At 44.7% G+C, this 25606-nt stretch overlaps 2 protein-coding genes and 1 long non-coding RNA gene across 8 annotated transcripts in view; 2 read left to right on the top strand and 1 right to left on the bottom strand.

The window, feature by feature from the left end:
• Nucleotides 1–3662, top strand: part of RFX8 (regulatory factor X8) — a 64552-nt gene extending 60890 nt beyond the window's left edge. The window contains 2 exon segments of the mRNA XM_077915006.1: nucleotides 3276–3401; nucleotides 3404–3662. Of these exon segments, the coding sequence (XP_077771132.1) occupies nucleotides 3276–3401; nucleotides 3404–3454 (177 nt within the window). The 3' untranslated portion in view covers nucleotides 3455–3662.
• On the bottom strand, nucleotides 1374–24651 carry LOC144323966 (uncharacterized). 6 transcript variants are annotated; one of them, XR_013389347.1, is made up of 5 exons: nucleotides 23332–24651; nucleotides 21360–21436; nucleotides 3902–4043; nucleotides 2436–2485; nucleotides 1710–1983 (listed from the first exon to the last, which is right to left on the bottom strand). It is a non-coding gene; the product is annotated as an uncharacterized LOC144323966 (long non-coding RNA). The 6 variants fall into 6 exon arrangements; XR_013389348.1 differs by lacking the exons at nucleotides 3902–4043; nucleotides 23332–24651 and adding an exon at nucleotides 1374–1630 and having other exon boundaries at nucleotides 1891–1983; nucleotides 21360–23117; XR_013389346.1 differs by lacking the exons at nucleotides 3902–4043; nucleotides 23332–24651 and adding an exon at nucleotides 1374–1533 and having other exon boundaries at nucleotides 1891–1983; nucleotides 21360–23113.
• CREG2 (cellular repressor of E1A stimulated genes 2) overlaps nucleotides 19719–25606 on the top strand; it is a 35924-nt gene continuing 30036 nt past the window's right edge. Inside the window, exons 1-2 of the mRNA XM_077915007.1 lie at nucleotides 19719–20149; nucleotides 22208–22377. Coding sequence (XP_077771133.1) covers nucleotides 19733–20149; nucleotides 22208–22377 — 587 coding nt within the window. The 5' untranslated portion in view covers nucleotides 19719–19732. The remainder of the gene's footprint in view (nucleotides 20150–22207; nucleotides 22378–25606) is intronic.

Here is a 25606-nt window from a genome sequence, read left to right on the forward strand (position 1 = left end):
TGCTGTTGGTGAAGGAGATTCAGATGTGTGTCTATAAATAAGAAACTCACTTCCTCTGTGAGTGTGTATGTGAAGCAGATATGCCGGATAGGGATGAAATAGTGATATAGTAACATACTTGCCTCAAATCAGGGACCCAGTGGCAGGGGCCCCCTTAGGAGAGGAACAGCCAGGGACATTTAAGACATCACTCATGAGCTAGTATTTCAGGGCTATTGTCAGAAGGCTCAGTCAGATCCATTGGCCAGGCTGTGCCCAGGGGCATGTCTCTCCCAGCACCCTGACCCTCTGGATGATGTGCCTTGTCCTGACAACAGGGTCCCACAAGGACTGGCCAGTAGGAAGTCTGCCTGAGTACACTTTGGAACATTCTATGGAACCCTAGCAGGACAAGCAATTGTACTAGACACTCATTTCCAAGTGTGTACATCTCTCTACTCCCTGGCTGGGGAGAGAACTAGGACTGTAGATAATCTGACATGCCCCTTGATCACCAAAATAACTGGGAGTAAATTTTCACTTCTTTGGCCACAGCTGGAAGCTGCTGGAGAGCAGACACTGTCAGCTCCTTATGCTGAGCATTTAAATGCATCATTTCAGCAACTCAAGATGTGCCATCATTGCCTCCATTTCACAGATAGCATAACTGAGCTCATGAGGTGTCAAGTAATGTTCCTAAGGTCACCTCACTAGTAATTGACAGAGCAGGGAGTCAAACCTTTGTAGATCTCCTTGCAAGACCATCTAGCACTTTCTCTCTCCCCAGAAGATGCTACTATGTGCTTTAAGTCCAAAAGCGGTGATTCAAGAATAAATAAAAAATACCTTCAAGTCTGAAGATTTGGGAATATAAGTGGGAAATTCTATGTATATTAACTTCCTGGGTTCAAATGCCCATCTTCCACCTCTTAGCTGAGAACCTTGTGCAAGTTGCTTAATTTATCTGTTCCTCAGTTTCCCTATCTACAAAATGGGAATAATAATATCTAATCCCATAGGGCTGTTATGAAATTTAAATAAGTCAATCGTTACAAAATTCTTGAACATAGTAATTACCCATAACCATTAGTCATCATTATTATTTCTCCAAAGAAACCTAATCTGAGTGCCTTTCCATTGACACTCCACCCAATCTCCTAGCAACTCCAAAGTTCATTGCAGTGGGGTTTGACCTATATTTAATTGGTGGAAACAATAGAGAAAAACATTAAATACTTAATTGAACTACATCATAAAGCAATACAGGCAGATGAATGTCAGATAATCCAAGGTAATATGCATTAGAGATTAATTAAACCTGCTTCTGTTTGTGCATGTCTGCTGAATTAGCTATAATGACTTAAACACTCTAACACCAAAAAGTTACACTCATCTAATTTTTATTGCATTCATTATTCAGCATTTGCACTCATCATCAACAAAAAAGCACACCCTCTGTGTCCCATCTGCATTCATCTGCCGCGAGTTAACGCCTCATTCAGCGGTACATCTGTGGCTTCCTCATTCTTTGAACAATTTAGTGCTGCCCTGCACCTATGATAACATCCAAAGTCAGCATTCTGGACTTGCATATCCATCTGTCACTCTTCTACATTCCAACAACATTCAAGATAGGAAGGTGCCAAGGAGTCTTTAAGAATAAAGTAAAAAATCATACTGATATTAAATAAGAAATATTCTTTTTTTTTTTTCAAATTTATTTATGATAGTCACACAGAGAGAGAGAGAGAGAGGCAGAGACATAGGCAGAGGGAGAAGCAGGCTCCATGCACCGGGAGCCCGACGTGGGATTCGATCCTGGGTCTCCAGGATCGCACCCTGGTCCAAAGGCAGGCGCTAAACCGCTGCGCCACCCAGGGATCCCAAGAAATATTCTTTTTAAAAACATACCACATGGAGGCACCTGGCTGGCTCAGTTGGTAAACCATGTGGCTCTTGATCTCAGGGTTGTAAGTTGAAACCCCACATTGGGTGTAGAGATCACTTAAAAATAAAAAAATATATATATTTAGAAATAAAAAATAAAATAACATACTAAACATTTTTCACTTTAGGGTATATACTCAAGGATTAAAGCATGGCAAAAATATTTAAAAACAAATGACTCTTTAGCTATAGGACAAAGGTAAAGACGATTTTTTTAAGGTTTTTTTTTTTTTTTTTTTTTTTTTTTTTATGATAGTCACACACAGAGAGAGAGAGAGGCAGAGACACAGGCAGAGGGAGAAGCAGGCTCCATGCACCGGGAGCCCGACATGGGACTCGATCCTGGGTCTCCAGGATCGTGCCCTGGGCCAAAGGCAGGCGCCAAACCGCTGCGCCACCCAGGGATCCCTAAAGACAATTTTTTTGAGAGAGAAGAGAAACATCCTCTCATTGGGTGGTGATGGTTATTGTCAAATTTAGGAGAAAGAATGAAAAATAATTTCACTAACCTTGCATTTGAAGTTGTCTTGTGCACATCCTTGTCAAAATGTATTCACTTCTGGGGAGTGAAGGAGGTTATCGATGAAACCACACCAAGAAAATATGTCTCTATCAGTTTAAAAGTAATCATGTCCAAGGATTTACTAATCTTCCAAGTACCATTGGAGCTAAGGGAAAGGAGGCATATTATCCTTGTTTCTCTGATAGCAAGGCCAGCTCAGGCAAGTTAGATGCCTTATCTAAGAGCAGGCACTAAGCTAACATCAGAATCTGTGAATCTCTCGAATCTATTAGTACCCAGGAGTGTTAATTTAATCAAGGACTTTTTTCATCATCCCTTATCTACTGGTATGTTTGATGGATGGTGGAGAGAGGATCTATGTGGGAACTGGAGCCAAGAATACAGGGATTGGTATCCATCTGGAAGGCAGCTGAAGCGATGAGCTTTTCAGCCACCTGGAGCCCCACGGACATTTCACAGGTTCCTTTCTAACAATGGATCCACACTCACCCGTGTCTTTAATAGCAGAGTATTGGTTTGATCTCTGCTCCTCCCAAACAACTGCAGGCCTACTCCTTTTCCTAAAGAGAGCCCACCTGCCTCCCCTCCCCGTGGCCCCTCTCTCTTGCACCATCCCAGGGATGAGACTCCTTCCCTGAAGTCCTCACCAGGCCTTGATCATTCCTCAGAGAAATTAGGACCTCATGTAGTAGGAATAAATAAGGGCACAAGCTTGCAGTTTAGGTGGGTTGAGGGCATGGTAGAAGAATACAAGTGGTGGGTCCTGCAACAGGGAGTAACTTCTCTTTTTATCTTTCCCTGCCGTTTAAACATTTCCCCCTTGCAGCTCATCCAGGTATTACTAGAAGACAAGGCCACGGAAAGCACTGTCAAACTCAGCCTTCCTGTGGGACAAGAAGCCCTTGTGACCCTAAAAGATGGACAAAAATTTGTAATTCACATATCAGATGTACCCCCAAAGCTCTGAAAATATTTTTTTTCAGGGAAAGCAATGCTAATATATAAGGTTATTATTTGAATAGGACATGAGAAGACGTAGATTTTTCACTCTTAAAAATATGTTAAATGAAAAAAAAATAAAGATATATTAAATGCTAAAGCTTTTATATTGATTAGAAAGAAGATTTTCTGTACATGGGAGAGGTAGCATTGTCTGTGTTTGTATTTCAAGGAGCCAGTTTTGATGAATCTCATAAACTGATTTGGAGATTAATTGTTGCTTCTGTTGCTTTTCTTTAGGGATTTTTGAGTATGTTTGTTGGGGACTTAACAGAAGAGAAATTTGAGAAATCTTGTTGGGAGGAGAGAAATGGATAGATCTCTAGAGAAAGATAAAGTTTGAAGAACACAAACTTATACAAGCAATAGAATGCCAATGGTAACATTTTTCTTCCCCTTGCAGAAAGATCCCCTCAGGCAGTGAGGAACAGGCAAAATGCAATTTGAACCCACCGTTAGGCTTACACAGTGGTCCACTAAGAATATTCGAAAGGTGAGGTGGAATTGTGAAAGCAGTAGTGTCTGCAACAAATGATGTCCTGCTTTGAATCACTTTTCATTCCTCTCTGTTGCAAAATCCTAAGGAATGCTGAAACTAAGAATAGATCCCTGTTAAACCAGATCAATTTTTATATAACCAATTATAATATTTAAAAGGAATTTAACAATTCATGCTCAACATGATTTCTGGTGTAAGTGGAGAGAAGAGAGAATATTTTATTGATCTTATATTATTTAAGAAATGAGTTAGGTTTCCCTAAATGCTTGGAAGTTTTAAAGAAACCTAAGAACTATATGTCACGAGATCCATTAAGAATTCTTCATCTTTATAGTTAAAGAAGTAATCATATTTCAGGCCCCCCCCCCCCCGACCTTTAATATGTTACCTCATTCCTTAAGCTCTCTGGGAGGGGTTGTCTATCAAAGAATAACTCAGAGATTCTCCTTTGCTCACTGTTCAATAACTTAGCATATCATTTGTTTGCTCACATGTAAGTAAAGGGATGGGAGACTGAGTGAAGAAATAAAGGTAACAACAAGATGTATCAGTCTGGGAACAGTGAATTTTGTTTGCATATTTTGGGGTAAACTGATAAACTGAGAACTAGCAGAGGACATTCTGTCCTTGAAAAAGCCAACCAGGTTTGTCAAAGGCAACAATCTGAATTGTTTATCTCTAGGGTTAGAAATTAGGGTAGGGGATGGGGGTGGGTTGTAAGAAAGAAGAGAAGAAGGGTTTCTGGGACTCTCATAGAGTCTCCAGTTCCTGACTGGGGTGGGGGGTGGCTGTACAAGTGTGTTCACCTTGTGAAAAAGGGTCACAAAGTTTGTGGTTTGATTTGATTACTTTTCTGCTTTATATTATATCCGAAAATGTATTTTTAAAAATAGAAGGCATTACATACATAATGGGGATCGTTTTGGAAGTTTCTGGTGGGAGAATGGCTAAGAAGCACACAGGAGTTCAAGAGACAGTGAGCCAGGTTGGAAAGCCACCAGAGCCCATGAGTCCTGATACGAAAATGGAACCACACCTGCCCTGCACATCTGTGTTTTTCCCTCTCAGTCTACCCCTTGTGAGCTGAGGCAGGAGGCCGAGCAAGGAAGCTGAGAATCTAACCACATCCACCTCCCTCAAGACCCAACAGAGTTCTCAGCCAGGAGAGAGGAGAAGCTCTTATCCTTAATAAAGTTTGACATTTGGGTTATTACACTGGATCGGACATTCTAATTACTCAACAGAGAGGGTTCTTGTTTCATTCATGGCAAATTATGCTCAGAGACCAAGATTGTCTTTGCCAATAACTCATTTAACGGAAGTTCACTGCGGGAATTATAATTTATAATAATAATATGTCACAAGCCAGCAGCATCCAGGATAATGTCTCTCTTCATGAGCCAATAAAGAAATAACATACTCCAAACCAGTAATAGATTAATTACACTACTGTTCCAGGCAAAGGGGAGATGAAAGATATAAAATCCAAATTTAATTGAGGTGTGCCTTTCCACAAGTTGGTTCTCAGAAGAGTCAGCTTCGCCAACCAAGAGCTGAGGGCCAGCTGCCAGCACGGATTGAAGGCGCCTTGTCCCTGGAGCACCTTGCTAGCAGAGCGGAAGCGCTGGTGTGGGTGGGGAAGAGGATCCCCTTCAGGGGGCCACTGCATGGTTTGCACCACGGCCAGCAAGGAGTAGCCTCGCCACGGCAGGAGCTACTGTCCCAAGGTCTTCAAAGAGCTATCTAGACCGCCAAAGAGCAGCCCTGCCTGGACAGAACACTCTGGTAAGGCTTCACAGATTCTTGGTATCTGTAAGCACTCAGCACAGCAGTTTTGTGACGTCCTTCTGACATGGTCACCCGAATGTAAACAAAGTCACCCTTAGATCCAGACAACCTCACTTAACCATGAAGAAGTGGATTTGAAATCATGGCAGTGCTTACGATTGAAAGTGACGGGTGGTCTATGATGTGAACGTGAACGTGAGCATAAATAGGACCTCCCTCTGGCCCCTTCCCCAAACCTGGGTTTTTATCAAAGAGCCAGAAATAATTTACAGAGCGAGTGGCAAAGACTGTTTCCTGCTTGCACCATCTATCACTTCACGATTGTGGCCTGACTAAGCCTTAATGGCTTCAAACAGCCACAATGTGTGTATTATTCCTCCCACGGGTCCTCAGGTTGTTTGGACGGTTATGCTGATCTGGGCTGGACCCCGTGAACCTTGGCTAGACTCACTCAGCCATCTACCACAGAGGCAATAATATTTCCTGAAACAGTCATTTGAAATAGAAATAATAATGAGCCCCTGTACAAACAGAAGTCTTCCCAGGGCCCATCACTAGTGTCAATATGGTGCTTGCAGAAAGAGAAGCACATCAAATAGTACATAGATCTTGGAACATAAAACTGTACCCACAGCGATGTTAAATTGGAAGGGGGGATCCCTGGGTGGCTCAGTGGTTTAGCGCCTGCCTTCGGCCCAGGGCGTGATTCTGGAGTCCCAGGATCGAGTTCCGCATCAGGCTCCCTGCATGGAGCCTGCTTCTCCTTCTGCCTGCCTGTGTCTCTGCCTCTCTCTCTCTCTCTCTCTGTCTTTCATTAATAAATAAGTTAAAAATTAAAAAAAAAATTGGAAGCCTACCAACATTCTGGCAACAAACAGATCTTGCAAACACAGGCATTTGATCTAAAATGTATAGTGATGTATTCCAAAATTATTTGTCATATGTATTCTTTTTCATGTGCTACTCTTTAAGCATCGGGGATCATCATGGAACTAAACAGGCAAATCCCTGCTCCTCGTGGGCTTATATTCCTGGTAGAAGACCAACACCAAACTAATCAACAGAAGTCTGATATCTTAGGTAGCTATCGCTATTACCTAGTATAATAGTTAAAATAACACACAATAATGGAGATAAAATGATGGGGAGGCAGGTGTTGCTTCTTCCAGGGTTCTCAAGCAAGGTCTCTGTCACAAGGTGTAATTTGAAAAGAGATCTGAAGAGAGAAAAAAGAAATTGTGAGAATCTTCTAGAAGGGTGGGACAATGAATCAGGGTAGTTGAGTAGCACTCCCAGGCAGCCCCAGTGGCCTCTTGAAGTTAATGACCATGAACTTAAAACTATTAAGGATTTAAAATCAATATTGGTTTCAGAAATATGGCAAGCTACTATATTGGAATGAATTCATCAGGTGAAAGCAACTATATGTGTTGGAAAAAAATAGAAAATGTCTTCTTAAAAGCATCACAAAGCTGACTAGATGGAAAAAAAAAAAAAAGCCCTCCCGATCAAAATCTAAGAGAAAGTGGAGTTAAGTGAGATAAGCTGAGCACCGAGGCTACTTTTTCCAATCTATGCTACTTTGAGCTTCAGGTTTGATGACCACTAGGGGGAAGAGAGCAGTAGTCAAATACCAGAACCTATCCAGGGTGTGGAGTCTAATAGCAGACCTCACAAATTGGAACATCCAAAGGTTTATACACTCCAGGTAAGGGTGAGTCAGAAGTGAACGTGCCCCTGCCCTCCCTTCCCACCCTATTCCATACCCAGGAGGTGACAAAGTTGCTGGGTGTAACAGGTTGGGGGGAAAGCTGTCACCCTCTCTTCTCTCTTTCTTCCCAGCCCCTAGAAGCCACTCCTTTTATTGACAAATGGTATTCTATTGGATGGATATACCACATCTCATTTATCCATTCATCATTTAGGTTGTTTTCCCTGAATGGAAATGGAAATGACGTCATTTCCACTTGAATAACACCTCTATAAACATTGGTGTACAAGTTTTTGTGTGGACACACATTTTCATTTATCTTGGGTATATACCTGGAATTAAATTGCTGGTTCATATGCTTTTTATTTTCTTTTTAAGATTTTAGTTATTTATTAATGAGAGAGACAGAGGCACAGGGAGAGGGAGAAGCAGACTCCATGCAGGTGCCAGATGTGGGACTCGATTCCAAACCCTGGGATCGGGCCCTGAGTCAAAGGCAGACGCTCAACCGCTGAGCCACCCAGGCATCCCACTGGTTCATATGCTAACTCTATGTTTAACCTTTTCAAGAACAGCCAAACTGTTTTCCAAAGAAAACACAACTGTTTCCCAAAGAAATAGCTTTATTTTATGAAACTTCTCCACAGCCTCGGAAGCTTGACCAACAATTGTGTGGATAGTACACAGGGAATCCTGGCTGGAGGGAATCCTGGCTGTTATTAGGGGATTTGAAAAAGAGAAAATTGCCAAAAAGATGAGTAACTTTAATTCATTTAGCACCCCTATTTCCTCTTATCACACTGAATATTCTCATCAGAAATGGGTAAAGAGGGGATCCCTGGGTGGCACAGCGGTTTGGCGCCTGCCTTTGGCCCAGGGCGCAATCCTGGAGACCCGGGATCGAATCCCACATCGGGCTCCCGGTGCATGGAGCCTGCTTCTCCCTCTGCCTGTGTCTCTGCCTCTCTCTCTCTCTCTGTGACTATCATAAATAAATAAAAAATAAAAAATAAAATTAAAAAAAATAAATTCTAGTTAATTAACATAGACTGTAATATTGGTTTTAAGAGTAGAATTTAGATTCATCATTTACATATAACACCCAGTGCTCATCCCAACTAAGTGCCTTCCTTAATATCCATCACTCATTTAGCCCATTCCCCAACCAACTCCCTCCAGCAATCCTCAGTTTGTTCCCTATAGTTAAGACTCTCTCATGGTTTGCTTCCCTCTCTCTTTCTTTTTCCTTCCCCTATGTTCATCTGTTTTGTTTCTTTAATTCCACATATGAGTGAAATAATATATTTGTCTTTCTCTGGCTGACTTATTTCACTTAGCATAAGTGATCTAGATCCATCCACATCATTGCAAATGACAAGATTTCATTGTTTTTGATGACTGAGTAATATTCCATTGTTCATATATATTACATCTTCTTTTTTTTTTAATTTTTATTTATTTATGATAGTCACACAGAGAAAGGGAGAGAGGCAGAGACACAGGCAGAGGGAGTGCTTCAGGCTCCATGCACCGGGAGCCCAACATGGGATTCGATCCCGGGTCTCCAGGATCGGGCCCTGGGCCAAAGGCAGGCGCCAAACCGCTGCGCCACCCAGGGATCCCTACATCTTCTTTATCCATTCATCAGTTAATGGATATTTGGGCTCTTTCCATAGTTTGGCTATTGTTGATAATGCTACTATAAACATTGGGGTGCAGGTGCCCCTTCAAATCAGTATTTTTGTATCCTTTGAATAAATACGTAGCAGTGCAATTGCTGAGTCATAAAGGTAGCTCTATTTTTAACTTTTTGAGGAACCTCCAAATTGTTCTCCAGAGTGACTGGACCAGCTTGCATTCCCACCAACAGTAAAAGAAGGTTTCCCCTTTCTTCACATATTTGCCAACATCTGCTGTTTCCTGTGAAGAACATTCTCACAGGTGGGAAGTGGTATCTTATTGTAGTTTTGATCTGTATTTCCCTGATGATGAGTTATATTGAGCACCTTTTCATGTATCTATTAGCCATCTAGATGTCTTCTTTGGAAAATGCCTATTTGTGTCTTCTGCCCTTTCCTTAACTGATTATTTGTTTTTTGGATGTTGATTCTGATAAATTCTTTTTTATTTTTATTTATTTTTTATTTTTTTTTGTTTTTTTTTTTAATTCTTTTTTAAAAAATATTTTATTTATTCATGAGAGACTTAGAAAGAGAGGCAGAGACACAGAGAGGGAGGCTCCTTGCAGGGAGTCCAATGTGGGACTGATCCCGATGCCCTGAGCCAAAGGCAGATGCTCAACCGCTGAGCCACCCAGGCATCCCGATTTTGATAAGTTCTTTATCTATTTTGGATACTAACCCTTTATCAGATGTGTCAGTTGCATATATCTTCTCCCATTGCATAGATCAGGCCAAGGGTTAATGAGGTTGCTAAGGGTAAATTATTTTAAACATTTCCTAGACAGCCCTGTGCAATTCCTACTTGTGCTCACACCACTGCATCACATCAGGAAATACTTGATGTCACTGCAATGAGCTGAATGTGTTCCTCCAAAATTCATATGTTGAAGCCCTAGACCCCAGTGTTTAAAGGTGGGGACTTTGGGAGGCAACTAGGATTAGATGAGGCCTTGAGGATGGGGGCTTCATGATGGTATTAGTGCTCTTATAAAAAGAAAAAAAGAGGAAAAGTCATCTAAGCACACAGTGAAGTGGCCATCTATAAGCCAAGAAGAGAACCTTCACCAGACATCAAATCTGCCAGCACCTCGATCTTGGACTTCTCAGCCTCCAGAACTGTGAGAAATAAGTGTCTGTTGTTTGAACCACCTAGTCAATGGTATTTTGATAGAGTAGCCCAAACAGACTAAGACAGTCCTTTGTCCCACATTTGGTGAAATTAGGAATTAGGATCGATCCCTGGGTTCAAGTGTTGCCAGACTGGTGTAAAATTCCACCTGAACTTGTACTCAGTATTTTTTTTAAGATTTTATTTATTCATGAGAGACAGAGAGAGAGAGTCAGAGACACAGGCAGAGGGAGAAGCAGGCTCTGTGCAGGGAGCCTAATGTGGGACTTGATCCCAGGTGTCCAGGATCAGGTCCTGGGCCGAAGGAGGTGCTAAACTGCTGAGCCACCCAGGCTGCGCTGTACTTATATATTGATTATTGTTGCCTATATTGATTGCCTCATTAGGGGTTGCAAAATGATTTTTTTATCATTTTCTATTTCCTTCTAGATGTGTTAGCTAGAATTTATCTAGAAAGAAAATCTTTCCCTCATCAACAATTGGTTACCTTGAAATATAATTGAAATATAAGAGGAAAGGCAGGATAAATGCTTAGATTATTTTTGCTTTAGAAAAAAATAGAGTAGGAGGGATCCCTGGGTGGCTCAGTGGTTTAGTACCTGACTTCAGCCCAGGGCATGATCCTGGAGTCCCGGGATTGAGTCCCACATCAGGCTCCCTGCATGGAGCCTGCTTCTCCCTCTGCCTGTGTCTCTGCCTCTCTCTCTCTCTCTCTCTCTCATGATTAAATAAATAAAATCTTAAAAAAAAAAATAGAATAAATCAGATGCCCTGATAACTTCCAGTGAAGACTATTGAGATTTTGTCTTTTGTTTTGTTTTTCATCATTATTAACTCAAGAGACCAGTACCATTAGCTAGACTTATGTCTTATGCAATTATAGTACAACATCAAAAACAGGAATTCAACATTGGTGCTGTGTGTGTGTAGTTCTATGACATTTTATCACATGTAGATTTGTGTAACCACTACCACAATCAAGATACAGAACTCTTGGGTCACCTGAGTGGCTCAGTTGAGCATCTGCCTTTGGCTCAGAGAGTGATCCTGGGGTCCTGGGATCGAGTCCTGCATTGGGCTCCCCACAGAGAGCCTGCTTCTCTGTCTGCGTATGTCTCTGCCTCTCTCTGTGCCTCTCATAAGTAAATAAAATCTTTTTTTTTTAAAAGATACAAAACTCTTCCACCACCACAAAGAGCTCCTTCACGCTACCCCCTTATAGTTATACACCCCCACACACCATCATTAACCCTTAGCAACCACTAGCCTGTTTTCCATCCCTATAATTTTGTCATTTTGAGAATGTCATATAAATGAAATCATACAATGTGTGACTTTTTGAGACTGATTTTTTTTTCACTCAACATAATGCTTTTAAGATCCACCCAAGTTGTTGCATGTATCAATTTTTATTGTTGAGTAGTATTCCATGATATGGATAGAACCATTTGTTTAGCCATTCACATATTGAGGGACATTTGGGTTGCTTCCAGTTTGAGGCTGCTACAAATAAAGTTGCTATGAACACTGATGTCTATAGGTTTTCGTGGGAGACATATGGTTTTAGTTCTCTGGGAAAAATGCCCAGGAGAGCAATTGCTGAGGAGTACGGTAAATAAATGTATGTTTAGTGTTTAAAATAACTGCCACTATTATTCTTTTTGATACTTAAATTATTCCATCTTTTCCCAGGGGAAGACCTTTCCAGTTGCCTCCTGTGTTCTTCTGACATGATCTATTAATCTTTTCTAGCTTTCTTTTCTAACTCGAGAAGGCATCCCAGACTCATCTTGTACATTCCCATCCTCAAACTTTAAACCATGCTCTATTTCCTCCGACCACATGCCTCTCATTGTTCTTGACAAAGTATTTGTGAGTGGGAAGTAATGGGTGAGCAGTAGATCTGCAATCTGTTCTCTCCCATTACTAGTCAAATATTCTTGTAAAGGTACCAATAGCCAGTCTCCTACAACCAAACTTGAGAGTATTTGCTAGTGGGAGAGTCCTTTGCTAGAGCAACACATACCCGATGGTTCTGGATTGCTTACAGTAAAACAAACCTAAAATCACTGGAAAATGTTACTAAGCCAAGTAACCAAGTTCCAATTCAAAATAACTCCTTCTGTGTAAGTGCTATGACCACATGCATCATTTAGAGACCTCATGTGGTGCTCATACACTGCTACCAGGCTACTAGGACTATAAGATGGTAAATATCACATTGGAAAACAGTTTGACAGTGTGTCAGTCTGCTTGGGCTGTCATAACAAAATATCATAAACTGAGTGGCTTAAACCACAGACATTTATTTTCTCACAATTCTGGAAGCTAGTAGTATAAGATCAAGATGTCAGATGACTTGGTTCCTGGTAAGTTCACTCCCTAGCTTACATCTATCTATCTTCTTGCTGTGTCCTTACACAGCTTTCCTTGGTGCATAGACACAGTGGGGCAGGAAGGTGGGTGGAAGAACTTTCTCACTTCCTCTTCTTATAAGGCCATTAATGCCATCATGGGGTCTCACCCTATGACCTAATCCAATCCTCATTACCTCCCAAAGGCCCCATCTCTAAATATCATCATAATGGGGGATAGAGCTTCCACATATGGGCAGGGCCACAAACATTCCGTCCATAACACAGTTTTCTATAAACATATAGCTACTCTATCAGCCAGCGATTTTATTCCAAGGTATTTACCCAAAAGAAAGAAAACATATATTCACAAAAAGACTTGTACAAGGGTACTTATAGATGCTTTAGCTATAATAGACAATATCTGGTAACAAGATTATTATCCATCAATAGGTTCAAGGACAAACCAATTTCAGTATATTCATTGTATTCCGGTGCTTGAGGTTGCCATAAAAAATACACAGGCTGAAAAAAAAAAATACACAGGCTGGGTGGCTTAAAGAACAGAGGGTTCTTCTCTCATAGTTCTGAAGGCTGGGCAGTCCAAGATCAAGTTTCCAGCTGATTCAGTTTCTGGTAAGAGCTCTCTTCCTGGCTTGCAGATGGCCACCCTTGCGCTATGTCATCACATGGCTTTCCTTGGTGCTCATACACAGAGAGATAGTTCTCTGGTGTTCTTATTAGGTCACTAATTCTGTCAGATCAGTCTCCACCTTTACAACTTCACTTAACTTTAATTATTTCATTAGAGGCCCGATCCCCAAATATAGCTACCCCTAAACATATGAATTGGGGGTGGGGGTAGACACAAAGCTTCTGTCCACAACAATAAGTTATCCAAAATGTAGCACAAAGATAAAGAGACAACAAATATAAAAGGTTAAAGACCAGAGAGGTCTAAAATGTTTCCAATGAAAGAAGGAAGAAAAGGAGGAGGAAGAAACCCCCACTCAGATGCATACCAAACACACAGAGAAGAGTTTAGTTTTAAAGCCACAGGAGAACTAAAGAGCAGTGGTCTTCAAAGGAGTGGCCATGAGGCTGAAATCTGACTTCTCAGCAGCAACATGGAAACCAAAAGTGGAATGATGACTTCCATGTCTTGAAGACATGCCTATTGCTAGAATTCTATACTCAGCAGAAATATTTGCTGAGAGTGAAAGAGAAGTACACTTCAGACAGAGAGTTTGCCACTAGTAGACCCTCATTAAAGCGAATTCTAAAGGATATAATTCCTTTAGAATGATCTTTTAGATGATATTTAGAGATGGGCCTTTAGGAGGAAAGAAAATGATTACAAATGGAATATCTGAGATACAAGAAAAGACAGAGTGAGGAAATTGGAGAATATGTGGCTAAATCTAAATAAATGTGAACTGGGGGTGCCTGTGTGGCCCAGTTAGTTAAGCATCCAACTCTTGATTTCAGCTCAGGTCATGATCTTAGGGTCTTGAGAGCAGGGAGTCCGCTTGAGATTCTCTCCCTCTGCCCCTCCCCCCACTAGCGCATTCTCTCTCTCTCTCTCTCTCTCTCTCTCTTTCTCTCAAATGAAATATTTAAAAATGAATAAATGAGTGGATAAAAGAATAACAATGTCTCATTGTATTAAGATAATATAGCATTAAAACAACAACATGTAAGTCAGAAGAAAGGATAGTCTTTTTAACAAAGAGTGATGGATCAGTCTAATCTCTGGGGACAAAATGAACCTCACCCATATACAGAAAATGTCTTTAAATGGATTATAGACTTAAATGTAAGAGATAAAGCTATTAATCTTCTAGAATACAACATCAAAGCTATTTTTCATGGGCTTAGGTCAGGCAAAGATTTCTTAGAAACAATACAGAAAGCACAAACCATGAAAGAAAAAAAAATTGGAAAATTAGATGCCATCAAAATTTTAAATGTTTTTTTCTTCAAAAGACACTAGTAAGGGCAGCCCCGGTAGCTCAGCGGTTTAGCACCACCTTTAGCCCAGGGCCGGATCCCAGACACCTGGGATCGAGTCCCATGTCAGGCTCCCTGCATGGAGCCTGCTTCTCCCTCTGCCTATGTCTCTGTCCCTCTCTCTCTCTCTGTGTCTCTCATGAATAAATAAATAAAATATTTTTAAAAAGACACTGGTAAGAATATGGAAATGCAAGCCATAAACTGGGAGAAAATATTGGCAAAACACATACCTGGAAAAAGACTGGTATGGAGAATATATAAAATAACTCTCACAACTCAACAATAGGAAGACCCAACCAGATTTTTTAAATGAGTAAAGAATTAAAGAGACACTTCACCAAAGAAGATAGGTAAAAAGTAGGTAAGCACATAAAAAGCTGCCCAATATTAATAGTCATTGGAGAAATGTAAATTAAAACTGCACTGAGATATCACTACATACCCAGTAAATGGCTAAAATTAAAAGCCACCCAATACCAAGTGTTGCCAAGGATGTGGAGCAATTGAAACAGTCATGTAGTGTCAGTGGGAATGCAAAATGGCATAGACACTTTAGGGAAAAAAAATCTTGATGATTCATTATAGAGGTAAATTGATAATTACCACACAACCCAGCAATCCTGTTCTTAAGTGTTACTCAAGAAAAATGAAGACATGTGTCCCCACCTACACTTGTATGTGAATGTTATTAGCAGCTTTATTCATAACAGCAAAAAAAAAAAAAAAAAAAGAAAAGAAACAACACAATATCAACCGTTGAATGAATAAACAAATGTATATCTACACGAGGGAATATTAGTCACCTAGAAAAAGGAAAGCACTACTGGTCCATAGAACAACATGGATTAGCTCATGTGATTATGGAGCCAGAGAAGTCCAAGATCTGCCCACTGCAAGCTGCAGGCCCCAGAAAGCCACTTATGTGGTCTCGGTCCAAACCCAAAGCTCTGAGAACCAGGGGTATCAATGGAGTAAATCTCAGCGTGAACCTGAAAACTTGGGAACCAAGAGTGCTGATGTCCAAGGGCAGGAGGAGATGGGTGTCTCAGCTCTATTCAGACCCTTAAGGACTGGGTGATGCCCACCCCCAGTGGTGCGACCCATCTTCTTTGCTCATCTATGGACTCAAACACTAATCTCTTCCCCATACACCCTCACAGACACACCCAGAAATGATGTCTTACCAGCTGTCTAGGCATCCCTTAGCCCCGTGAAGTTGATGCATAAAAACATGAGCATTAACAGCTACCCAAAGACAAGCTGTGGCACTTTTCAACACCAAAAGACTGGCATACAGAAAATAAAATTAACTCTTACAAATCAATACCAAAGAAACCCCACAGGCAACCCAATAAAAATGGGGAAAAGATATTAAGGCGTTTCACAAAAGAGGATATCCAACTGGCCAATAGAAGTATGAAAAGGTAATCAACCAAACACATTAGTCATTAAAACAAAAATCACTCATTACCATTATTTATCCACCAGACTGGTGGAGGAGTCAAAAACCAGGAAATCTGACAATAATCTGTATTGATGAGAATGTGGAGCAACAGCAACTATCATACACTGATTATAGCGATGTAAACTGGTACAATCATTGTGGAAATCAGTTTGACATTATATAATAAAATTAAGCACACTTATACCCCACAATCACAAAGTAGCTATCCTACTACAAGTGATATTTTCTAGAGAAACTCTTGAATGTGTGCACCAGTGCCTTAGCTTAGGTTCCTCCAAAGTTCTGAGACGAGGACTTGGCACACAGTAGTTTACTTCGGGATGTAGTCAGTCCTAAAGAACAGAAGTGGCGCATCATTTGAATGATTGAACCAGTGAGGAAGGAAAGCCATTCGAAGGGGGTGAGCAACCCATGCTCACTCCTGCTGGATACCCTCCGAGAAACTGTGTAAAGTAAATTGCCCACCCGTGGCCTGGAAATGGGGAGTATTTATCCTAGGGCTCCTGTCCACATTAGTCAAAGATCCCTTTTCTTGAGATCTACGAGTAGAGTAAATTACCTTTGCCATGGCAGTCATCTCTTGATCTGCCGGCCTCACCCTACCTGAATAATAAAACCTATCAAAACATCTACTGACAGTACTTGAATAAATGGTCAGATAGTCACACAATGCAAAGTATTGTGTACAGCCATATACATCCACAAACAACAAAACAAGGGTGATCCCCACAAACAGAATTTTGACTGAACGCAGACACAAAAAATACATTAAGTATGATTTCATTTATATGAAGTTCAAAATAAGATGAATCCATAGCATTGAGGGTGCATACGTAGGAAGTCAGACTATGAAGAAAAGCAAAGAATGTGTGTCACAAATGACAAGATGGTAATCACCTCCAGGAGAGGGGGCAGGGTGTTGTGATTTGGGGAGGGGGATATATGGAGAGCTTCTGGGGAACTGGTAATGGTAATGGTAATATTTCCTCACTGAATGATTTTTTTTTTTTTTTTTTTTTTTTTTTTTTTATTTATTTATGATAGTCACAGAGAGAGAGAGAGAGGCAGAGACACAGACAGAGGGAGAAGCAGGCTCCATGCACCGGGAGCCCGACGTGGGATTCGATCCCGGGTCTCCAGGATCGCGCCCTGGGCCCAAAGACAGGCGCCAAACCGCTGCGCCACCCAGGGATCCCCTCCTCACTGAATGATTTTAGCAGATTTTCTTGTTAGTGATTCTTTAAATCGTACACATGTATTTTACGCATTGGCTGCATATGTTCTATCTTTTAATCAAAATATTCTAAAATTATTATCATGTAGCCTGATGAATGAACAGAGGGCTAAAGAGTGAGGACGCAAGTAGATCAGAATGGTAATTGCATTATCTACATGGTGCCAGTGTGGGTGTTCGCTGACTGTAGCACCACAAAGAGGCTGGAATGACTGCAGCAGAGTCTGCGAGGGAGATGCAGTGGAGGATGGCCAGGGACAGACAGACAGGCAGGGACCAGGTTACAGGGGTCCTGTATATCGAATTAAGGAACCTGGACTTGATCCTGCTGGAAATGAACAGTAAGAATTAGGCATTTCTTCTTCACATCATGTGCTGGGGCGTCAGAGGACAACACCCACCTTCACCAGAGCCTCACAGTAAGACGCAGCCCCTGACAGTCAAGAACAAGAGCGTCGATGGCAGGAGTAGCCGCGGGGCTTGCCCTGCTCCCTGCAGAGCCCGGCAGGGGAAGCGGTTGTGCTACACGGATCTGGCGCGGCGGCTCCGTGCTCCTCCTGGGCCACTGGGATAGATGTGACTGTCCTTATTTTGCAGACACAGCTAGTAGGTCATAGAGCAGGATTTGGATTCATTTGAAGTCATTTGAAAGAGCCCACGTTTTTAATAACTTGCTACGCTGCCTCTCCAAGACCGCGGCACACATCACTCTGGGGCGAGTGAGAGAGGTTGGCAAGTCAGCAGCAGAGCCACGGAGGAGAGGCGATCACTGGGAGAGAATACCAGGCCTCCCCTTAGGCTCTCGGTAGAAAGAGGGCGTCGTGGAAAGGTGGGGGGTGGGGTGGGAGGAGGTCAGCTTGGAGGGCACCCAGGAGATGAAGCCGACTTTTTAAAAGAAGAAAGGCTTTGAAGAGAAGGGAAAGAAGGAGGTAGATGGATTGGGGGACAGAGTAGACAACAGATCCCCTGGTTACTGCACCATGTAACATTTGCCAAAAGAGCTACAAAAATGCTAGTGCGAGCTCCTGTTTCTTTCATCCATAATAAATTGGAAGTAGGACTATCAGATTTTGAATAGAAAATCTAGAGCAGGGCAGTCCGAGTGGCTCAGCGGTTTAGCGCCGCCTTCAGTCCACGGTGTGATCTTGGAGACCCAGGATCGAGTCCCACGTCGGGTTCCCTGCATGGACCCTGCTTCTCCCTCTGCCTGTGTCTCTGCCTCTCTCTCTCTCTCTGTCTCTATGAATAAATTTAAAAAATCTTTAGTTTTTTTTTTAAGATTTTATTTATTTATTTATTTATTTATTTATTTATTTATTTATTTATGAGAGAGAGAGAGAGAGAGGGAGGGAGGCAGAGACACAGGCAGAGGGAGAAGCAGGCTCCATGCAGGGACCTGACGCGGGACTCGATCCCGGGACTCTAGGATCGCTCCCTGGGCCAAATGCAGGTGCTAAACCGCTGAGCCACCCAGGGATCCCCAATAAAAAATCTTTAAAAAAAAAAAAAAAAAGAATAGAAAATCTATAGCAGACCATGTCTCCATACGGGCAGATAAGGGAATGGCCTAAGCAGAGGCTCAGAGGGTAAATGATTAGATCACGTTGATATCTATAAAACTTCACTGCTGGCAACAGCCCAAATATCCACCAATAAGAGAACGCTTTAAACCCGGCACGGTCAGAGAATTCTCCGCCCAGTCCACCCCAGCCACTTTGTCTCTGGGCGTCTGCTCCCTTCTACTTTAGTTGATCCGTAAACATTCGATTTTGCCTTCAGATGAGCTGGGGGCAACGCATTCCTGTCCCAGCAAAGTGTAAAGGCGGTCATGGTCCTCGTGCTCAAGAGGAAGAGCGAGGCCTTTGCATCAGACTGACGCGGGGCTAAGCTCGCCTTCGCCTCTGTCCCGGCCACCTGCCCACACTGCGGCTGGGAGGAAGCCCCACGGGGCTGGGGGTGCACAGTGACATTTACTCTCTAAATGACAACGACCTCTGTGCACGGCCGGACCCTGACGCTCGCGGCGCGCCCCGCGCTGCCCTGAGCCTCCGCAAGCCCCGATTCACTTCTCCCATCCAGCACCCCAGGCGCTAGATGCTGTGCTTTGCGGGTTTCTCCGGTAGAGAAACCGAGGCACAGAGAGGCTAAGTGAGCCGGGGAGTCAGCGCGCGCGTCGGTTGGGATCTGCGCGCCCACCCGGTCTGGCTGCGGAGCGCACCCCGGCCCGGCAGGCGGCGGGACCCGGCGACGGGGAGCGCGGGGCGGGGGCGGGGGCGGGGGCGGCCGGGGGCGGCCGGGGGCGGCCGGGGGCCCAGCCCAGTTCCGCGCTCCCGCCGCCGGGGGGCGCCCCCGCCCGGCCCGCCGCCCGCGCGCTCCAGGCGGCCCCCGCGGCAGGGCGCGCGCCGCAAGATGTCTGTGCGCCGCCGGCCCGCGCGGCCCGCCGGCCGCCTGCCCTGGCTGCTGTGCTGCGGCGCCCTGCTGTCCCCGGCCGCCGGCTACGTGATCGTGAGCTCCGTGTCCTGGGCCGTCACCAACGAGGTGGACGAGGAGCTGGACAGCGCCTCCACCGAGGACGCGCTGCCCGCGCTGCTGGAGGACTCGGGCAGCATCTGGCAGCGCAGCTTCCCGGCCTCGGCGCACAAGGAGGACGCGCACCTGCCGCCCGCCGCCGCCGCCGCCGCCGCCCGCGCCAGGCCGCCCCCCGCGCCGCCGGGGATGTTCTCCTACCGGCGCCAGGGCGGCCCGAGGCTGCGCCCCGGCACCGCCCGCTTCCTGGCCCACGCCAGCGCCTGGGGCTGTCTGGCCACCGTGTCCGCCCACGAGAAGGTAAGCGGCCCGAGCCGGCTGCAGGTGCGCGCCCCGCGGGGCCCGGGGGGGGGGGGCGGCGCCTGGTTACCCTGGCAACGGGGAGCGGGGAGCGGGGAGCGGGGGGACGCGGCCTCCCAGCCCTCGGCGCCCCGCGGACCCCAGCTTCCCGGCCACCTGCCCACACTGCGGCTGGGAGGAAGCACCAGGGGCTGGGGGTGCACAGTGACATTGTGAAATATGGACCTCGAGAATCTTTCTGGAAAGGAGGTTTAGGGTGCAAAGTGTATGTGTATGTGTATATACATACAGGCTGGAATGAGCCGGTTTCTGCTCCACTTTTATCATTCGGTTCGCAAACGTTTTACTCACCTGTTAGCCAGGATTACACCTTAAGTCAAAATGACATGGAGAAATACGAGGCTGTGACATCCTTAAGTACTCACCCTCCAGAAAGCTTTCAGGGCTGGTAAGCCTGGTAAGGGTTTTATTACAGGGAGGTAATTAGAACTCCTATTTAATTTATGCAAAAAAATTTTTTTTTTGGAATGTATAGGTCATTAGCCAGCAGGCAGGCTCTTAACCCAGGTCTCACCCATTTGGGGACTGGCCAAGTCACTGGCTTGTCCACTTTGCTTTCCTTGTCTATGAAATTAAGTGGTTGACTATATAGTTTCGAAGTTCCTGTTTTACTTTTTAAAGAATATCTCAAGAAGTTTATTATGATTATGGCAATGACTTAACCCCTGTCACAGCATCCAAATGGTTGCTCACGGTTATATATGACGTTCCTAAGACACACCTTAGGAAGACATGAAGCTTAACTATGAAGCTGATCTTGGTTTAAACCATTGTTTCAGCGTGTGTGGCTGGCTCAGTCAGAAGAGCCCAACCCCCTCTTGATCTGGGGTTTGTGAGTTTGAGCCCCACACTGGGTATAGAGATTACTTAAATTAAAAATAATTTTTTTTTTAGAAAAGAAGAATCTAGATAGAGTGAATGTTTAAAAAAATACACAGATTGTTTCAAGCAGTTAAAAGGCTAGTGCCAATGTACTGAAGATACTTTGACTTTCAACGTCTCTTTTCTTAGCTTTATTATTCCGGTATTGACATTTCATCCAAATTCAATACATTCAGAGAGCATTTACCATATGCATGTCATGTGTGCAAAGCATGACTCGAGGCAGTTTATGACAAGCTGAAAAACAAGAATCTGTGAATGAACTTACAATTTTGGAAGACTCCATAACGTTGCGTCTCCTTCAAAGATGAAAGCCATCTATTATTCCACTGTTGCCATGTAACACTTTAAAGACAAGGACAGCCCCTGAGTTCTAAGCTCAGTGAGAATAAGGAACACTCTGTAGAAGGTAAATAAAGCTCATGAAGATAGGGATGCAACACCCAGCAGGTGTCAGGGCAAACCTAAGATATATTTGCATACATGTCTGAGAACTTCACCCACACCGCTGGGTGATCATGAACAAAACCGGGTGTAGTATGTTCCTAGGACTTCCAGGGTGACTTGCTGGACTATATAATGAAATATTGATTACAATTAAAAAATGTAACTAATACCTAAGAAAATGGTATGGCCCTAAGAGTAACAGTAATAGAAAGTTCCCAAAGAGTCCAAAGACCAGTTATTAAAGTTAAGACTTGAGTTCTGTTCTCAAAGTTTTCAAAACCTTGGGAGAGTGAGGCTTCTAGGGGTAGCTTATGGAAAATATTCTAGCACCCTTCCATACATTTCATCACCTCTCCCACAGATCGCTTTAAATTGCATAAAGTGAGCATTTTTCTTTGTCAAATGCTTTTCATCAACTTCCAGAATAATCCCTTTGCTATTCTCCCAGACAGAATGGCCCCGCTCACCTTCTCTGTAGAATTGTAGAGCCATCACTGGGTGACCTGGGTCAGGTGGGAACCCCTGTGGCTTCATTTACTACCCGTCAACCCCGTGATGATGCCGTGCCATCCTCGTTGCTACATTTCCTGACCAGAGACACAAGCTAAGCTCCCAGCTCAGATCAATCCAAAACCCTGCATTGAAAAAGCTTTTTTTGCTATTTGTTAGATCCCAGGACTGCCGTTTGGGAACTGCCTGCCCATCAGCGACGGCCCCTTGGACAACAGCACTGGGATTCCTTTCTTCTATGTGACACCCAAGGACCCTGCAGTGGCCGATCTGATGAAGAACCCCATGGCCTCCCTCCTGCTGCCAGAATCAGAAGGAGAGTTCTGCAGGTAGACAAAGGGGTTGGCCTTGCCCACACAGGTCCTCTGCATAAAGAAGAGGGACCATGGGGTGGGTCCTGTCTGGGTGGCATGACTTTGCCAGGGCCCTGAGATGCAAAGTGATGTGTTTACCAACCTGAAGTGGAAGGAGTGGCTGTCCGCCCCTTGGAATCAGGTGAATAGAATTCCACCACTCACCAAGTTATGTGATTTGGGGCAAGTTACTTCACCTGTGGGAGCCTCAGCTTCCTCCTCTGTGCAATGGGAATAATAATTCCTACCTCACAGGGTTACTGGGACGGTTGAGGGTCTTGTACAATACCTGGTGGGCAACTGGCAGCTCTTGTTATGATGGAAATAGGGTAGGGAGGGGAGGTTGATGAAGGAAGGTCCAATAGTCCATGAGTCACAAGTAGCAAGGACTCCATTTACTACCCCCAGTGATCTACCTACTTCACTCTCTATTTACTGTTTTTCAAATTAATTTTGAACCCACCATCCCTCCCACCAGAGATGTATGCACAAAGACCCCAAATTCTTTAACACACTTTTTTCAAAACCTCTAAAAAGAAAAGACACTTAAGTGCAGATGGAACATTAATCCAACACTTCTGTCTGCATTCAGAGCATAGAGGTTGAAATCCCATCCTGCCAGGGAGACGTCTGCACCACGCTTGTGTGGGGGTCACACGGCAGGAACCCCCTGAGGAGCAGCAAATGCAACAGGTGGCCTCTGGCAAGTTCCTTAAGCCCCAGGACTCAGTCACTTCACTGGAAAATTTGGTAACACTTTAGGAACTAGGATAGAATTCATCCCAATTCCAAAATTCTATTATTCTTTACACAAGGCATAAAAAAACATTAAGCAAACAAACTGATTAGTTCTTTGGGGTGTGGGGTGGTAATAATCAAAGCAACAACATGCTGTAAAATGCCACTCAGATAAAAGACTCTGTCGCTTACCTTTGGGACACTGACAAGGAGAGACTGCATTGGGCTAGAGACAGTTCAGCTGACCCAGTTCCCTGTGGGGTCTGGCAAGAAGCCAGGAAAAGGGATGGTTCTTCTTTCATGGAATATTCTCTCTGTTCTTGGCCAGTCAAGCTTGCTGGCACTAGAAGTATATTCCCAGGATACCTTTCTAAACATCTGAGGAGTTCCTAAATCAGGCATCCTAAAGGTTGTCATGAGGCCTGAGCGTGTTGATCCCACAGCAGCTCTTGGAGACAGACAACAGAACATAGAGCAGTGCACACGGCTGCTGCAGCGTTCGGATGGCGGAAGGAATTGTCGACTGGAAGGTCCCAGGCGGGCGTCAGCAGGAGCTGAAAGCTGGCAGCCACGAGAAATCTGGCTTCGAGAAGTCCTTGCTGGGGTGATCGAGGTCTGTAAGAACTGGGTATGTGTGTGTGTGGCCTGGAACCATCTGTGCCATCCGTCTTCATGCGTGCAGACCACATCTGGAAAGTTCGGACACCTGTGCAGCACGCCAGGGTCACTGGAGGAGGCCACTCAGGACCTGAGTGGCCACCCCAGGCCCGAGGGCATCAGTGTCTCAGCACACGTGTAAGCCTGGCCTGGAAGAGGAGGGATGAGCCACCACCGTTGTTACCCCTGTGTTTAGATCCTCACGTGAAATTACTTCTCAGAACTGCTCCCTGTTTTCCCTGTTTAAGCTTCTGAAGCATTAAAATAGAACTTAAAGAAACATACACAAAATCAAGGTTAGCACCAAAGCTAAGGTGACCAAGCAGTGGGGCCTGTTTTCACCCCAAGATCCACTACTTCCGTTGAACTGCCTATGCCCCGGTGTGTTTCTGCTGTGTGAGCTTCAGCATCCAAGCTCTGCATTATATTTTAGGCTTTGGATCCAGCATCTTGGTGATGTTGAGCACAGAGACTTAACTAGAAAGCCAGGCAGACACTGGAGCCCTGAACAAACAAGCCGAGCGGGAGCTCCTCGGGTCACAGGAGCATCACAGGGCATCAGATACAAATACCCATGGCTGGGGCAGCCGGGGGGCTCAGTGGGTGAGCATCTGCCTTCTGCTCAGGGCGTGATCCCCGGGTCCTGGGATCAAGTCTCGCATCGGACTCCCCGCAGGGAGCCTGCTTCTCCCTCTGCCTGTGTCTCTGCCTCTCTCTGTGTGTTTCATGAAAAAATAAATTAAAAAAATATGTCCATGGCTAAGAACTACTCGGACCTGCCACAGCCTGGCAAGGCAGTGAGAAGCTGCCCCTCCCACCTGATCCCTGGGTCTAGAGAGATGGCCCCTGAGACCAGGGCTCTTTGCCAAGCCCTTCACAGCATTCCCCACAGAGCCGCGGGATTACAAAAAAAGAAAAAAAAAAACCCCTCCCATTTCTCATGCTGCTGCTGCTGCTGCTGCTGCTGATAAACCAAAGCCTTTCACCTTCCTTTCACCTGCAGAAGGCAGCTCATACTCAGCAAAGTGAGAATTGCCTTCATTCTTTAAAGCTGGTGTCCTTGTGGATTGAAGACGTGCAGCAGCATTTTTACCATCACGTCTGGTACGTTCTGCACGCTTGTGGTGCCCTCCGCTCTGTGCACCCGGGGAGGGGCTGGCTCTTCCCCATTTCACCCCAAGTGGGCAGACGAAGCCAGACCCGTTCTTCCTGCGTGCTGCATGCCAGGGCTCTGTGGGCCCCGAGGGCCATGCTGGGGCTGAGGAACCCTCAGAAACCCGACCACAGACCGAGGCCAGACAGGAGGGAAGCAACGCGGCCACCGATGCTCTGAGAGAAGGAAAAGAAGTACCTTCCCAGCCATTTTCCTGAAGGGCCCATGGAGCGTTGCAGCTACGGCTATGCCTCTGCCCCAGGCCTAGCCCGGTGCCCACAGTGTGCACTGCGACAGGCTGGGGAGCCCCACTTGCCCGGCAGGACACAGCGCCAGCAGGGCCAAGCACTGTTCCTGCCCGAGGGTGCGCTGCACGCATGGATTCTCCTGCCAGGGCACGCTGAGCCGCGTGGGTGCACATGTGCGTACTGTCCCGTATTCAACTATTACCCATTCGGAGGGCATGTACCTCAGGCACCCCACCCCAGCTCCCCCTCAGTCTCCTCTGTCACCTTGAATTCATCCTCTATCCAGCAGCTGAAGTGATCTTTCAGAACCCGAGTCAGATCCTGGGATTCCCCTGCTTAAATGCTTTCATTGGGAAAAATAACAAAATCCTCAGAAATGGCCTGAGAGGCCCTGCATGGCCGGGAGCCT

The sequence above is a fragment of the Canis aureus genome, chromosome 11, assembly GCF_053574225.1.
Source record: "Canis aureus isolate CA01 chromosome 11, VMU_Caureus_v.1.0, whole genome shotgun sequence".
Classification (NCBI taxonomy): domain Eukaryota; kingdom Metazoa; phylum Chordata; class Mammalia; order Carnivora; family Canidae; genus Canis; species Canis aureus.